The following is a 17,727-nucleotide window of genomic DNA, read 5'->3' as shown; positions in this document are numbered from 1 at the left end:
TTTTGTTTGTTTCTTTTTATGTTTTTTGGTTGTTGTTGTTTGTTTTGTTTTGTTTTGTTATTTGTTTTTTAGGATGGTGCACCAAATACCTTCTTTCTTTTCCTCTGTTTGGATTTGGTAGAGTCCTGTCCAATTCCTCCATTCCCCAGGGCTCCTGATGGGGTTTTCCCAAGATGTTGCTGTCCTGATGATGCTGGGGGTGTGGGTGTAGGAGGTGGTGTGTTTTCAGGAGACTCAAGACCAGTCTTCACACTTGTGGATTGCCCTAAGAGATGTGGCTATAAAAGCAAGACGTCAAACAGCAATTATATAATCAAAACACATAAAAAAATTATTGTATTCTTAGATGTACTGTTAGAAAAGATGTAATAAAGCATTAAACTTGCTCATTCTAGAAGTTACTATACTGTAATCGCAGTAATGCATGCAACACAACACTTCTTGCATTTGTCACTGTTGACAACTTTAATCTGCAATACAGAGACCATTCAAGACAGAGAGAAGGACTTTCCAACCAAGAAAAGAGAATTTCCATGTAAATATAAAGATGCTGCTAAGAATTTTACATTTGGAGCTACAATTTAATGTCTTTCCGTCTACATCTGTAACTTCCATGTTAATAAACTCCATAACAGAAGCCTATATTAATACCAGACTCAAGACCATCTACTTTGAAAGCAACAAACTACCAAATACATGGAAAAATAAAACACCAAATACATCAGCATGTGAAAAAGCAAGATTTATTTACCTCAGTAGAGTTGTGATACTGTATGAAGGTGGCAGATATGGCATGACTGAATGGGTCACCAGCTTTGGGAGCCATGTCCTGCTTAACCAAAAGGGCCAAGTCCACCAACTGGAGGGGCAAAAACAGGTGATAAACAGGCAGGTTTACTGACAGGCTACTTACTACAAGTGCCATTGTAAAAATGAAGAGAGAGAGGAGTTGTAGGTTGAGGCAGATTATTCTTAGTGCTTCTCAGCCGAAAACAAAAGTATTCAGATATTTCAGCCTAAGGAACCTTCCTTTTCCACTTCTGTAAATATATGGAGTAATCTGTCTACTCAAGAGAGCTCAGCTTGGCACTAAGGTAGCATTTTGTTTTCCAGGAAATCCTGCTGTTTAATCCAATTGTGCAATGGGGTCAAATGAGCCTCAACGTACTGCCAAAGGTCACGTAGCAAAGTATGTGGTTTCAGTTTGGACTTGAATAAAGTTCGTGCTGGACTCCACTCTCCTCTGTAACCATTAAAAGACATTTCTGTGTGTGTATCAGCTGGATGAATACAGTATAGTACGTTTCTGTCAAACAGTAAATTGAGAGACAGACAGGAATCCGGTTAGCTTGGTTAGCTGAAGTAGTGCCTACAAGCTGATGAAGTGGCTTACAACACCCTCACCTGAGGCCGAAGTACATCCAAGAGTAATTAACTCATTTTGTTTAACCAGTGTTCAATCAGGCTTATCCCCTTACCTGTGCCACAGTCTCATATGCTAAATATGCCAAAATCTCCATTGCAACTGCATTTGGCTTTATTTCCATGTTGCTGCAGTCCAACCAGTCGCGGAACTTGGATGCTTTCTTTGCTGTTAGTTAAAATCACAGGGGAAAATGATAAGTTAACAACAGGTGGACCAAAACAATCCACTTCTTCCAGTCATAGAAAATATGGCAAATGCAAAACAAGGAGTGTGAAAGTGATTTGATTGGCCAAGGAAGGGATTATCAAAATGTAATTATTAGGGAAAAAACTCTTGTTTTGTACGTAGCATTTTGGAGACCCATAAGCAGCATGGAGTAAAGACAAAAACACTCAGTTAATCATATGGGAGATTCCAGAACAAGGAAGGATCTATCTCAGAGGACTGAAGACGGGACAAATCCAATTTTGAATATATTATTGTTAAAGAAATAATATGATTGTATCACATCTTTGATGAATGACAGAAAGCTCTAGAAGAAATCAACACAAATCCATGCCCAGATAAAATGATATAATATTGTTAATGATGGCAAAGACAAATGAAGAAGGAGAGAAGAACTATGAAGTCCTTCTGTTAACCATGCAGGGATTAGGTGCTGACAATCTGGCCAAAATGATTTTTAGACGAGTGTTTTTGAAATGTGCTTTGGATATAAAGAAATAAGGATAGACTTAGATCTGCAAATGATCAACATTCACATGAGAACTTCACACTGCTGAGGGATGAGATCACTTAGGGAAAGTACAGAGAAAAATATGGGACAAAGAAACATGATATTTTCTGAGAGCATAAAAGGAGGAAAAAAGAAGGATTATCTTAGGTCAGTAGTGGACAAGATGACCACAGCAAGCTGTTGAGATTTGGACAGAAAGGAACTAGTAACATAGAGGTCTTAATGAGGGCTCTTTGTGAAGACAGGACAACCAAAATGAAGTAAATACAAGGTGGGAGAATAATTTGAAACAGTCCTTTCAAAGAGAGTCTTCAAAGAGGACTAAAAAGCTAAAGAGAAGTCAGGTGTTAAACAGAAAATGAGTGTAAAAATTGGTTCTTTTTCTAGGAGGGAATGAGAAGGCTACACCGGGTTGCTGAAGAGCTAAAAAAAAACCCCAAAAAGAACCCCAAAAAACACAAAGCAAGAGAGAAAGTGTGAAGGCGACAGCAGGACCACAAAATGTTCCTTACAATTTAAATTTGTAATCGTGTAGTATTTGAACCTTTGATGGACCTTTTCTTTTGCTTTTCTTTAAAAGTGCACAGAAATATATGGATTTGTAATTATTAATATATACTGTTAGAACAGGCTTCTTGAAGTCTCTTCCAGGTTTATTCTCTTGTGACATAGTTTTCATGGGTTTATATCACAGTAAAAAGGGTTTACTACTCCAAACATATCAATAGATTCAATTTTTACTAAAATAAAAGAAAATAAGCAAAAATAGCCTTAGTGTTAGCTTTGAACAAGTGTTCTGCATGGACTTTACTATGTGCTGTCTAGTTGAGTTCATATTATGCAATTGAATTTGTGCATGGGTCTCTCTACCATTTTCTAAGCGCTGTAGTTCTCTCATATTTTAATGACATTAAAAGCCAGTGAAAAGAACTGTATAGAAATGGTCATTTTAAAACACTGTGTAAATACCATTGAGATTTTTTATATGTCACAAAACCCCTGGTCAGCAACATTCGATTTTATTTTGAAAATTTAAGATTTCTATTTGTTCTGTCTCCAGATGATAATTTCTGGGTTTTAAAAATGACTTTATCACAAACCTCTCATTTGCTGAAGTCACCCTCATCCGAAGTATCATTTATCTAATGGCTCACAGATGTGTGATGCCAAATTATAACTAAGCTTACAAAACATATTGAACAGGAAAAGAAATGCTTACAAAACATGTTTTCCTACATTTGCTGACATTTGCTGATACAGAAAAATATTTCAAATGTGTCATTTATTTGCCATAAATGAGTCACTCTTTGAATTTGAAAGGAAGAACAAGATAAGGTCTCTCATTTAAAGACACCATTGTGTTCAAGTCTGTGTTGTCAGATCATGTGCTGTTTTGTCATGATTTTTACTGGCTCCTTCACCTCACTTTCTCCGACATTTGACCTAAAACCTTAGTCATCACTTAACCGCTTCTGTAATGATGTTTTGCTACATGATCAAGTCCATTAATTTACAGCTCATTATAACTGTGGCCTGCAAGTACTTCTAGTAAGTTGGTTTCCAGTGCTAGTAAAGCCCTAATTCTGTCATCATGTTATTAGTGTTGGAATGGTGTATACTGATGAATTTGGCTAATGTTGCATAAATTCCACAGCAGGAGCTTACAGCTTAAAATAGAAAAGACTCTTTAGTAAGTTCTTTGTGTCTCTGCGGATAGGGAAATAAAAGCAAAACTCGCTGCTCTTCTCTAATTTTAGATGCATTCCGAAAAACCTGCAACCATGGAACTTTACTAATCTGCTGACTATACCACCACCATTACAGACTTCAGGCAAGTATGGTTGTTTTAATCCATTAACTCGTTACAAATTCTATCTTTGCGGTAGTTCCCACCAGCACAGTATTTGAGCATATAGAAAGCTTGGTAAATATTCAAATAAAATACTCTGCCTGACAGCCTGAAACTATACTAAATTAACTGTTCCCAGGAGTTATGCAGACGAAGAATTTAAACTTTTATTATTGTGGATGAAACAAAAGCACTTTCAAAACATGTGAGGTTCTGCTGTGTTCTCTATTACATAAAATAATAACTGAACATCTTAACACAGTGCAGCCATTATAATACTTACAAAAACTCAATTGCCGACTCTCACAAAATTCTGCATACTGGACTGAGTCCATCATTCGTGTTTGTCTTTCTGCTCTCTGACAAAAGAGTAGAAGTACATCATGTACCTTATTCCAACAAGAACTGCATTCCACAAGAGAAATTATAGCAGCAAAGCACCCCTGGCCTAACCTTGAAGTAACCCTCCCAAATCAAACATGCATTGAACAAGTTAAGATGCAGAAACATAAACCACGGATTGGTTATTAGTCTCGTGAGTTAAATTACCCAGAGGAACGTGTCAATTCTTATTTTAAAAATCTGCTCGTGTACCATTCACCTCCAACAGTGACGAGGGCTGAGCTGGGAAAGGTCTGAGCAATCGTGCTCTGACCGAGGTGCACATTTAAACTGAGGGATGTGAACAGTCTGCTACATATTTACAGATGCCCAGACAAATAAAATGTTCTCCTGGAGTGAGGCCAATGTGTTCTGCACTGAGCAGAACTAAACCTGTGTGCTGTCCAAAATGGGAGCATTAGCAGCAGTGAAATGAATAAATTCCATCACATTGAGGATGCACCAGACAGAGCGGAGCATTGAAATGCCCCTTCCCACATTCAATCCACAGTAATAACCAAGTGACATATGCATCTGTTTCATTTTTTTTTCACTGTTTACGCTTCATTTTTTTTTATACTTCTGAACACCTACAGGAGAAGAAAGGAAATTAGACCGAATTAGAGCTTGTTCAAGAAAACAAATGGCTGATTTAAGAACGTATTTCACACAGAGTCCAGTGTCCACCAAAAAGTGTACCTCAGAAAAATCAAGGTATGAAACCATAAACATTACACACACCCTCCCCTCCTATATATGCTATAATTGAATCACAGTTGAAGCAGCACTGAAATTCATGGTTAGGCTTGAACTCATCCTTGAGTTCTGCTTACTCCAACTGAGCAGGGCTGATTTTCACAAGATAGGGATCTGGTCTCTCTAGAGAGATTAAATTGTTCACGTATCAGAGGCAGGAATCAGTAGTTAAAAAAAGAGAATGATGATCCTCTTCAGAAGCAGACTGGTTACTCAGGTCTCTCAAACAAGGCAAGTAGATTGTCTTAAACATCAAGGAAACGAATATATGTATCTTCCAAACAATGACTCAATGAATAAATCATTATACCTGGTAATAACAGAACCATAACTAAGTGGTATCAGGAGTGGCTGATGGCACTAAGGCTTTACTTCTGCAGTAAAGTCCATACAGCTCAAGAAACCATGCACAAAGAAGGTAAAGTACAGGTGTGTTTGCATTACAGAGAAAAATAAATAAAGAAAACACACACATGCACACAAATTCTGCTCTGACTCCCCAAGCACTTTTACATCTGATGAAATCAAAATTGTGAGGTTCTTTGATCAGATTTAATGGAAAACAAAAGAGGCTCTTTATAAGGGCATTTGGAGCCAGGCTATACAACCAGCATTTGATCTTAGCAATTTCTCAAATAATAAATAAGTAAACATCAAATCAGTACTTCATAGACACAGTTTCTCTATTCCCTGCCTTTTAGGTCACTCTTCTATGACAGTCCAATCCACCAACTATGAGATCTTGTTGACAGTCACCATGTTCAATTTAGTTGTGAATGGAACCACTGGATGTCCAAGAACATACCTGGACATGCCTTCTTTCTTTTCTTCTCTTTTCTACCCAGTCAATAATTTCTACTGTATTTTGACTTTTAGTCACCAGGATAGAAAATGTTCTATTTAGGCATTTTTCAGTTCTCCTATGCGTGCTTCTGTCATCTTGACTACATTTTGTGGAGCTGCCATTTCAGATAAGTAAAAAAATTCAGTTAATCTATTCCATCAAGACATTAAGTCTAGATTGATTTTGTATCCTTTAAAAATTTCACAGTACATGTTGTAACTTCAATCCTCATCTAGTATAATCATAACCGAGGTCTGGTTTGCCTCTGAATTAGTTTGGTCATACTTCTGAAGACAGAAAGTACCACCAGGATCATCTAATCTGAACTTCTGCATAGCACAAGACACTTCTCACATAATACATCCTAGAAATGGCAGTCCTAGAATTTAATGTGTAATTTCACCACATATTTTAGAAAGGCATCTATTTTGGGGTTAATTTTTTTCACATATTAAGAGATGACTCTTTCAAATAACTACAAATGCTATATTTTTATGCAAATAGTTTCAATTCTGCAATCATTTGTATCTTTTTTGCCAGTCTAATGTTACATGTTGGGCGCATCCAGGTCATATTGAAATAATTTAACATTATGTGGATAATCAAATAGACTGAGCTTCTCTAAAAGTGACGAAATCTTCTCGAAATTTTACCCATGGAAAAGTGCAGGTTGGCAGAACTGTTGCTTGAGGTTCCCCTCCAACAACGCTCCCTCTGGAGGTCTCTAGCCCAACCTCCATCTTAAGAGAGTACTATTGCCAACACTAGATAAAGTCATATATGGTTTTCTCTAGTCTTGAAAACGTCCAAAACCAGAGATTTTAGGTCTCCTCTGGGTAACCTGCTCTGGTGTTGCACTTGTCAGAAAGATTTCTAACGTCCTACTTGAACCTGTCAAGCAACAATTTGTGGTTCTTGACCTTCTTTGTTGTACCCAGCACTAGTAAGTTTGGCTCTATCATTTTTATCACTGTCCTTCAGCAGTTATAGACTTCTATCTAACCACATTTCAGTCTCCTCTTCCTGAGATTAGGTAAAACTAAGTCAACTCTCTCAGCCTCTTCCGACAGGTCAAGTGCTTCAGGGCCCTCAGGTCTCAGTAGCTTTCAGCTAAACCTTTCCAGTTTCTCAGAATTTCCATGGAGCTGAAGGACTCAAAACTGGATGAAGTGTTCCAGATGTGGCTCAACAGGAGCAAGCAGAAGGGCATGACAACTTCCTTCAGTCTGCCAGCCACATTTCTGCAATACTGTGAGTTTTGCTTTAATATCGTGAGACCAAACTGTTGACACATGTTCAACTTGATGTTTGTTATCACTCCCCAGGTTCCTCTTTGAAGGGCTACTCTGCAGACAGTTGGTATCCAGCCTGTATTGATGCATGGGGTTACCCCATCCCAGATGCAGAAACTCATTGAAGCTTCTGTTGGTTCAGCTCTCAAGGTTTTCAAGACCTGTCTGGACTGAAGCTCCATCAATCAATGTGCCAGCCACTCTTAATTACTGTCATCAACAGATTTGCAGAATGTGCATTTTTTTTTCCACATTGTTGATGGAGATCTTGAACAATACGGAACAATATTCAGTTTTTACCTGTTTCCACCATCATATGTCAAGCCATTGGCTATTAACCATCATTTCCAGCAGTTCCAGGGCTATAAAACCCTTTGCAACAACAAAGGCGGCACAGGAAAGCAAAATGACACGAAATGGTAACATGAGGAGGTACTCTTCAAAGCCCTACCAGAGATGACAAAGAAAAAAGACTTCTAGAAATTTGACAAGGATACTTTAACCTTTACAGGCATCTCGTAATATGGAAACTGCAAAAACAGATTAATCCCAAGACCAGTTATGTTAAATGAAATGATTTAGCAATGGCTACTCTCAGCAAATACACTATAAAATTGAAAATGTGTGCTGTCAATACACCTAACAATACGTCCACTATCAAAACGCTGCAAGTTTTGTCATAAGAAACAAAAAAATAATAATCAAAGGTTGATTAAAAGAAAGGTGTTGCTGAGGAACTTTTCCAAAAGGAACTGTGTTTCTCTCTACAAATTATCTACAGTAGTTGTCTAAACACTGAACTTAATTTTGTTCGTATATACTAAATGAATATTAACACTTTTTCTCTGTATGAATGTTTTATGTAGTTAAATTACCTACGTATCTATGAAATAAAATCACTTTCTCCCTTCAGTTCTCCTCTCTGGTAGATTCTAAAATGATGCTCTGAAACATCACAAGATAAAATAGCTTTTATCAAAAATAACTGGACTATATTTTCTTCCCAATACACTTTAACAAAAAACCCCAAATCATAGCATGGAAATTCATAGTTGAAGGGATAAGGATGGCCATTCCATCAGTCTCACCAGTTTTAGAATAGTCTGTAAATAACCAGCAAATGCAGGAGAAATAAACAGATGGAAAGCATAGGTATATTATCTGTAAGGAAACAGCAAAGCTGAAGACAACAGATCATCTTTCCTCTTCACTTCTTGAGATTATAAACAGTAATTATTTTATTTTACATCATTCCTGCTTTGAAAAAAATATTTTTCTCTTATCTCTGCATTTCTAAATTATATTTTATAAACTCAAAATGAATCAATAACATAGGATAAAAAGACTGAGCCCATTACTGCAAACACACTGTTAGTCCAGGCCAAAACAGTTTAAAGGAAACAGAATTCACTGTTTGGGAAGTCACAGAAAGTTTGGGAAAATGCTACAACCTGTAAGTAACGCTTTCTTTTAAGTCTACACAATACCTACTTGCTCTTTTTCACCGTCTTTATTTTTCAATGATGTTTTCATGGAAACAGTAGATCAATCAGGATGATTTAACTAAGAGACAACTTTAATTTTATGCAAGTGAAATTTTCCAAATTCTGTTCTGGGAAGGAGCAGCAATTCACCCCAGGACTGAAGTTCTCTTTCATCAATATAAAAGCAAGTTTGCTCTAACCTTTCCTACAGGAAGAAACACTGCAACCCCTAACAACATGCCACCTTGAAGCAACCTCAGCTTGAAAGCAGATACAATAAATGGCATCAATGACACTGCCCCACTGGTTTATCAAAATAATTTTAAAATATATATTATTTTACTCCCTCTGTAGTAGAACTAGTCACTGTAAGCAGTTAAGAAGCTGAGTTATGTGGTGTACAGCACAGTTAAAATACTTTGCATGCTTTCCTTGGAACACGCTGAAGGATGCAGCAGATAGGACCTGGCATGGTAAATATATGCTTAGTCTTCCAAAAATGTGTTGCATTATATCTTTCTTTCAGCATGAAGAACCAAAAAGGAAGACGAAAAAGGGAAAAGAAAGAAAGGTAAAGAGTTGCATGTTGTCACCTTCCATCCAGGGTGAAAAATAATCTTATTTGGATTCCATTTTGAAGCTTTCACACTTGACATATAAAGCTCTTTGTGTGGGGGGAAGGCAAGAGGCCAAATGTTAACTTGGTTAGTAACTATTTTGTGTTTGAAGGAAATGTGCCGAGTAGCTGCTAAGCTGGAACATTTGAAAAACATATGCAGCATGGCTGGACACCTTGTGTTTGGGAATAATATTAACGATGAAGATATTGGCTTCCCAAACAGCTTTCATATTCATATTGTGGCGTGATTTCCTGATTTCCTTTGCTAAGGACCTCTTTATTGTGTACCTATCATGGCTTCATAGGAGCTAGGTGACTGCCCTAGAGAAAAAACAATGGCTGATATTACTAAAAGAGTATGCTAAATAACTTTTGTTTTTTGTTTTTTGTTTTTTGTTTTTTGTTTTTTTAATTTAGACTAGAGAGTAACAGGGTGCTTTATGCTGTACCTGACAGCTCTTGGGTTGTAGGTCAAAAATTACCAAGATTAAAAAATCCCAAAAGCATTTGAGAAATAAAGCACAAGGTAGCTCAATATTGAAGAGCTTACAAAACATGCTGAAAATACTTTTTGAGCTTTCTGTATCTTTAAGTTATATCTGAGCATTATCACTATCTGAAGATTTTTGTTACATAAAGGAAAAATGTACTTACTCTTCTGAGAATCAATTGAATTGGTAAACAAAAAAAAGGAAAGGTTTTTAAGAGTAAGCATTTTCAAGGATTAAGCTTACTCAAAGTTTTATATAGAAAATAAAAATGCCACTTGAGGAAAGATCAATAGCTTATGTAATGTAATACTTAATTTGGCTATAAAGTACAGACATACAGGGAATTTTTATCATTTTTACCCACCTCTTATAGAACATACCATACACGCTGCAGTAACCATTAATCTGAACAAGTCTGTATAGCAAACTCGAGGCCTTTGATGTAATACTGGTTTTCAGTGGTCATGTGTTGAGTACAAAGTTCACCAAAGCTTTGTTATTTGAAGAAAACACAAGGTCTTTTTCTGGCAGAGCAAGATGATCCCAATTTCATTGTATTTGCACAGTCATAAATAGTAAAAAAAATGTTTTGCTTTTCTCTCAACAACATTATTAACCCCACTCCACCCCATTAAACAAAGTTTAAGACCTTAAAAATCTTAACTGTCACAGGGATGTTAAGGATCTACAACTGTAAATGACATGAAAGGAAGCTCTGGATGATGAGAAATATAAATTAAAATGGGCTTTTTTTTAAAAATTATAATTTTTCATTATAGAAAATTGTCAATTTTCTGTCCAGGGACAAAAGATGGGTTTCACTTTAACAAGTTAAAACATGTGTAGTATCCCAATTAGTTGTCTCAAGTCCCTCTATAGTAAAAAAGATGAAGGACACTTTTAGAGAGCAACTTCATTCTAAGCTAGATCTTTAAAATAAGTCGGATGAATCACATTTATTAATTTGTTCAAAGTTCTTCAACTGTGGACATCACCAATGGAGGTCTATTGACGGTGGCTTAGGTCCACGCTACAGACATCTTCAGAAAAAGAAGATGAATCCTGCTCTGATGAGTGATGGGTGAAGAACACCATCACCAATAGGACAACTTCCATTGTAGGGCTAAGCAAAAACCAAGACTAGAGAATCACTCAGTAAATTCGGATCCTGCTCTGATCTTGAAGAAACACAACTATATACAAAGGCAGCTTTGTACCCCGGGTGTGTGTTAACTCCATTATCTTCCTCAAAGCATGTAAAACGTAATCTAACAAAGTATTTGCAGATAAGTAGGGGGAAGGGAGCTGGCAAGATTATGTAAGATTATGTAAAAATTTCAAGAGAATTATGAAGAAAGAAAGCAAATGAAACTGCACAGACAAAACCAAAATGAATGGATTAATTCCCAGCAGTCATGATCTCATTGCATAAGGAATAAATAAAATTGACCTCCTGATAAGGACTTACTGCCCCTATAATGCTTTGCTCTTGAACATACACAAAATCTGCACATACTGTATTTATTTGAACAAGCTCCACATCACATCCAAATTCCTTGTCTAAATTTATTACTACTAGCCTGCAATGTGGAGCTGGAACCAGCAAATGAAACATTTCCATTTCAAGGAATACCTTTGATTCCTACAGGAAAATATTTTTTTTTCTGCTATAATAAGTATCATAATGAATTTTGTAAAACTATGTGTTAAATTTATGGCTATTTTCTACCACTGCTTTCCAAAAAACATAAAATAATTCTGGATAAACTATGCTACCAAACTTTAAAAGTTACATGGGATTTATTAATATATAAAGATGACTGACCTTCCCTCATTTTTCTGGTTGAGGACACTGAAACACCATTCTGTGGTTTTCACCTGGCTGTACATCAAAAACTTTACATACCAGGTTAATATTATGACACCTTCATGTCTTCTGGACAGCATTCTTCTGAACGCTTATCCTGACTCTGTGTCAATTCATACATGAAGTTAATAGAAACAGCTTTACCAGTTTTTGGTCATCAAAATAAGCATCACTCATTGTCTGGGAGATATCAGAACAGTCCCTTTTGCATTTAGTTTTCCATTTGTTTGCAGTCAAAATCAACCATCACACTCTATTTAACTATAAAATAATTACAGAGGCTCATTTGTGAGCAAAAGGAAAATATTGTAAGGTATGAGAAATTTTTAAAATAGCTTTATAAGATATTTCTTTAGCTTTCAGAGATATGGATAGATTGATAAATAAAAGGACATATAGCTTAGACATGTGTATAAACTTAATATTTGTATTGGATTCCATGCAAATTTATTGTAGTTATTATGTAATGTATCATTTCAGAAAACCCTCAAGTACCTCTGACCTTCATAATATTTTCCCCCATTGTTATTTGCAGGTAGCTTGGTTTTGAACCCAATTTAGGCACAGCCACTTGCATCCAGGATAGGTAGTTCAGCACTGAATAACAAAAGAGTTGCCTTATAAATGATCTGTCTCCCTGAAACTGCTCTCCTTCCCCTGCACAAAATTCCCCCCCATGCTAAGCTGATATGCTCTTTGGTCTTGTGGCCAGAAACTCATGGGTTTTTGCTCAAAGGCTGTTTATAGAATCACAGAATCATCTTGGTTGGAAGACACCCTCAAGATCATGGAGTCCAACCATAACCCAACTCTGGCACTAAACCATGTCCCTAAGAACCTCATCTATGCATCTTGTAAACCCCTCCAGGGATGGTGACTCCAGCATTTCCCTGGGCAGCCTGTTCCAATACCTGACAACCCTTTCCTGGAAGAATTTTTTCCTAATATCCAATCTAAACCTCCCCTGGTGCAACTTCAGGCCATTTTGTCTCATCCTATCACTTGCTACTTGGGAGAAGAGACCAACCCCCTCCATGCTACAATCACCTTATAATCTTGGACGAAGGCTGGGTTGGAGTGGTAAAGTTACAACATGCCACGAGTGCTTTGTCACCACTCTGGGTGTAGAAGAGGGTTGGAGGATCCAGTCCTGCTTCTACTGGTCCAAATGGAATGGCATAAGGTGAAGGGGGCTATTTCAATTCAGAGTTCACCAGGAGATTATTCCTAGATATAGTTAGCTCCAGTAAAACTCAATGCCCAGACATATTCTAAATGCAAGTAAGACAATAAACCCAATTTAAAAAACATGCATCACAAAAGTCTATCCTGTTAATAGCCAGCATTGATATATACCTCTGAAAACACATTTGAGAATTCTACTACATTAAATGAGAAATGAAGAAAAGTCCTCAAGAGCATCTCTCTTCCACTCTTTATGTTGAAAAGAAAGGAAAGCAAAGTGAACCCAAGGTTCATACTAATATGCAATACTTATGATAAAATTTGTTATCCTGTAAAGCATATTTTTGTAATTCTTTGTGAATCAGGCCTGCTGACAGACATGTCCTCCTGAATAACACTCCAGAGCTCCAAAGTAAAAGAAGCAGCATGAGAAGATTAATAGAAATTTTCACTATGAGGATATTGAACAATTTAATGAGTAAAGGACTAAGTTTCATGCCATATGAACAATACATATTCATTTTACTCTTGCTATCTTATTTGTAAATATAATTCTGTCTTTTCCCTTACCCTTAATAAAACAGACTAGTCTTATATTCATTCCCAGTAGAACAGCAAATTTCACAGTCACAGATTCACACAGAATCACAGAATGTCAGGGGTTGGAAGGGACCTCAAAAGCTCATCCAGTCCAATCCCCTGCCGGAGCAGGAACACCCAGATGAGGTTACACAGGAAGGTGTCCAGGCGGGTCTTGAATGTCTCCAGAGAAGGAGACTCCACAACCCGCCTGGGCAGCCTGTTCCAGTGTCTGTCACCCTCACTGAGAAGAAGCTTCTTCTCAAATTTAAGTGGAACCTCTTGTGTTCCAGTTTGTACCCATTACCCCTTGCCCTATCACTGGTTGTCACCGAGAAGAGCCTGGCTCCATCCTCATGTCAGTATCTGCCATTCTTTGGGGTATCCTCATCACCACAAGAAATTGTCATTCTGCACAGGAGATTCACAAGTACCGTAATGTAATAAGCACACCCGTGCAATCAGAGTTGAATTATAAGGTTTATATAATTTTTTTTTAGCTATGTTGTTTCTTGAAAAACTATCTTAAAAAAAAGCACAACCTCCAAAATAATGGCAGAACATTTACGCACAAATAAGGAATTAGAAACAAAATTTTTGCTATATGCACATGTAATCTGGTGTGCATTACAGCAATCCACTTAAGAAGTCTGAATGAATTCTTACAACTTATAGATGAAATCTCACCCTATGAAGATCTTTCCTAACTTAAGGTTGCATCTTGTATAGATGGTTATCAGCCTCTTGTCAAAGGAAAGCAGAAAAAACAATCACCTCTATAATTATTTGGAAAAGAGAAGCACTTCTATAGGCTGATCACACCTACGGCAGGTGTGGTAAGAGAATGTGTCACCTCTGGATGTGCGTTTCTCCCTGCAGACACAGGAATGGAGGTGACTGACAGAAACACGTGCCTGGTTGCCAGCTGAGAACTTCACCCTTTAACCATACGGACACGCTGCTATCGCAAACTGGGAGATTATAAAGTAGGGGATGCACCTAGTGCCAGACACTGATCTGGTTTTCGCAAGGAAGGCCACTAATTAATTAATTCATATAATTTATTTAATACAAAAATGAGCAAAACAATTTAGCTCAGCCGTTTTCCATGACAAATCCAAATCTGGCAAATTTTATGATGAATCTGTGTAAGATGTGTATTCATGTATGTTTATAAAGAAAGCATTAAAATTAATTAATTTAATTTAATTAAAATTAAAATACATGGTACTAGATGCACGTAGATGTGCGCTCCTTGGCATGTGACTGGAGAGCGCACATTTACTTGAATTAACTTCTGTTAGAAAACTTTTTCTGTCCACTAAAATCAGAGACCAACAGAGTGGTTTAACAGACGTATTCTCCCTTCCTTAACACAAGCAATGTGCACATAGACATTGCACATTCAACTCGTGGCATTTACGCCATAGAGTCTAATCCTGTGATTAGATTTTTATTCTTTTGGAAAAACCTTTCTAATTTGATAATTGCAAGACGTGGAACTCCAGATAAAAATCATGTTATGAAATTCAGGGGATAAGTGAGTCACACATGGAGTTTAAAAGGAAATGTTTTCCTCAAAAAAACAGTGACCAGTGTGCATTACTTATAATCTGCATGTGTTTTTATAAAGGCAGAGTATATTTCTCTTTAAGATTAAAATAATTGATAACTGAGATGTGTGTCTCAGCCTCTCAGGCTGAATTTGGCTGCCTCCCACCTCTGGAACCAGAAAACTAAAAGGGCTTCAATATTCAATATTCAAAACTCCTACCAGGACTCTGCTACTAATTTGCCATCTGAGCATGACCAAGTATAAATGACGGCTGAATTAATCACATTTTAAGGCTTCTTTCACAACTGTTGCAAAGCTCATGGGGTCATTTGCACTCATACTAAACCAGTGCAAAGTTTGTGTGTGGTGATGCCACGACACCCGCCAGCTGTGTCTGCCCAAATGGCGCTGGCTGGGGGAGAAAAACGCCAAATCAAAACTGAACAATGTGCCCAGGTATTAAGAGTAAGGAGACACTAAAAATCACTGTCTGACTTGAAAGGCTTTGAACAAAAGCATTAGGATATTTCTTTTCATTGGGATTTCATTCATGACGCTGAGAACAGAATTTGGCCCAGCGTAAATATTTCATTAGTTAAATGTTAATGATTGTGTGACACTTGCCATTTATTTAACTAGGTAAATCTTCCATGCTGCAATTCATGAATGCTTCTTAATTTCTTTAAATATAGGCAAATTTATATTCATAGTAGCCTTGTGAGCATTATCTCCACTATATACATGAGAAATATAACAGAACCATTAAAATATTATTTTCCCAAAAGCAGTTTCTTTAATCAGCAAACGCTTTTCTTTTTTCTCTACTTTCTCTTTTATTTTTCTAATGTTAGAGAGGAAAAGGAAAACATGAAGATTCCAGAACTGAACAAAATGACTTGGCATTTGGAATTAAGTTAATTTGAACCACCAGCTAATTTGGTTAATTTAGAACAATGGATTTAGTTAGTCCCTTACACTATGCCTATTGATAAATACACCACAAAATTATTAAGCATTTACATAAAACCAAAGTAATATACACTGTCATTAATTCAAAACAAACAACACCATCCAAAGCCACAGCAGGAGTTCTCTGATTAAACATCCTCATTCCCTTCTCCAGAAGAAAAAGGGAAAACTCAACAAATATATTTTTTAATTGCATAAAACTTTCACAAGAATGCTTAAGCCGGTTACGTTTCACTTAGTGTTACGGCATAGAACTTAAACTTTGAGATGAAATTTTGTAGGTATGTAATTTAAAAGCATAAAATTCAAAATTTTAATTTGTGAACAAAATTTGCAAGTCCTCTTTGGTTCGGTTAAGAGTGGATTAATACTTTGAGACTTTCAAGACTAAAAGTCAAAGTGAAACTCAGTGACTTGTGAAAAACTACACAAGCAAATGCTGGCAGCTTCGAGTATCTGAAGTGTAGATGCTCTGTACTAGTGAAACCACTGTTTCTCAACAGCAGCTTTCCAATGAATTATATCTTAAATGATCTCGGTCATTTCACAGCAAAACAAACAACAAAGTGGTTTTGGGGAACCTCATCAAGTCATCACAGCTCACCTTTAACAGGAGAAACAGGTCCTATGTATCCTGGTCTCTTGCTCTGCAATACTGGTTGTCCCCCCAACACCCATTACTATAATACTATAGATCCTTCAGACATTTATATAAAATGAAGTACCATTACAATAGTTTTTACGGAATTATTTTTTTATTATAATCATCTTGAGAGGAAGGAGAGTAAAGAGCATCTACTGTATATGGGTTCATTACCATAATGAACTTTCCTGATAGTTTATCCTGTTTCCTAATGAAAGCAAAAAAAACCCCCACCGTGTCTCTATTAAAAAGCAATCAGATTTGGTAGCCTGGTGACACTTTAAAGACCACATTATGTGGGAAAACAAAGTAAACATTTACCCTGGCAAATGAAAGTGAATTTGGGTTTTGACATACTTGGCAGGAAGGTAGAATTATATTCACGTCAAGTATGCAGAAAAACTAATATAATATTTAAATATTTGCTTAAGTAATACAGATTTTAAAACAACACATTAGAAGAAATATTTTTTGTGAAATATTTGTAAGTTTTTTAGTATAGGACATGCCATGAAAGTAATATGTTCTGCTGAAATTTCAGACTTCTAATGCCTTTGTTACACATTCCCTTCACTTGTAAAAGGGTAAAGAGTCTTCACCTTCTACTGGCAAGTCTTTATTTATATTTCCAAGACAAAGGCAGTTCTTATACTGATGGTTTAAACTGATAATGAATATACACAGCTTTCTAAAAAAACAACCCTCGAGAATCTGAATCTTACAAATATTGATATAATGAGCTAATGTTAACACTATCTCAGCTAAATCCTACAGCACTATTCTACTGTTCAATATGACACATGTGCAATTATTTTAAAACTCCTTTCATTTGCAGCAAGACATATTCAGTGATAACAGATCTTTATATTGGTCAGGAACTGTCTGAATGCTTTATGGCAATGACCTCTGAAATTCTCAGCTTTACTTAATAATGTAGCACTAATTCATAAATTGAACCGGATACTAAATATGCACATATTGGACTTTCCTTTTTTGGGTATAAATGTAAATTCATATTGGCTGCACATTTCCACAAAAATCAAATTTACCA

General features: G+C 36.5%; 1 protein-coding gene across 13 annotated transcripts in view; it reads right to left on the bottom strand.

Moving 5' to 3' along the window:
* SUPT3H (SPT3 homolog, SAGA and STAGA complex component) overlaps window positions 1-17,727 on the bottom strand; it is a 285,459-nt gene that overhangs the window by 56,406 nt on the left and 211,326 nt on the right. For all 13 annotated transcript variants that reach the window (XM_082049036.1, XM_082049035.1, XM_082049030.1 and 10 more), the window contains 4 exons: window positions 4,295-4,370; window positions 1,479-1,591; window positions 752-859; window positions 90-278 (listed from right to left, as the gene is read on the bottom strand). In XM_082049036.1, the coding sequence (XP_081905162.1) occupies window positions 90-278; window positions 752-859; window positions 1,479-1,591; window positions 4,295-4,370 (486 nt within the window). The remainder of the gene's footprint in view (window positions 1-89; window positions 279-751; window positions 860-1,478; window positions 1,592-4,294; window positions 4,371-17,727) is intronic.

The sequence above is a fragment of the Streptopelia decaocto genome, assembly GCF_964273445.1.
Source record: "Streptopelia decaocto genome assembly, chromosome: 3".
Taxonomy (NCBI): Eukaryota; Metazoa; Chordata; class Aves; order Columbiformes; family Columbidae; genus Streptopelia; species Streptopelia decaocto.
Note: the sequence above shows the minus strand (reverse complement) of the source record. Positions and strands in the feature narration are given on the sequence as shown.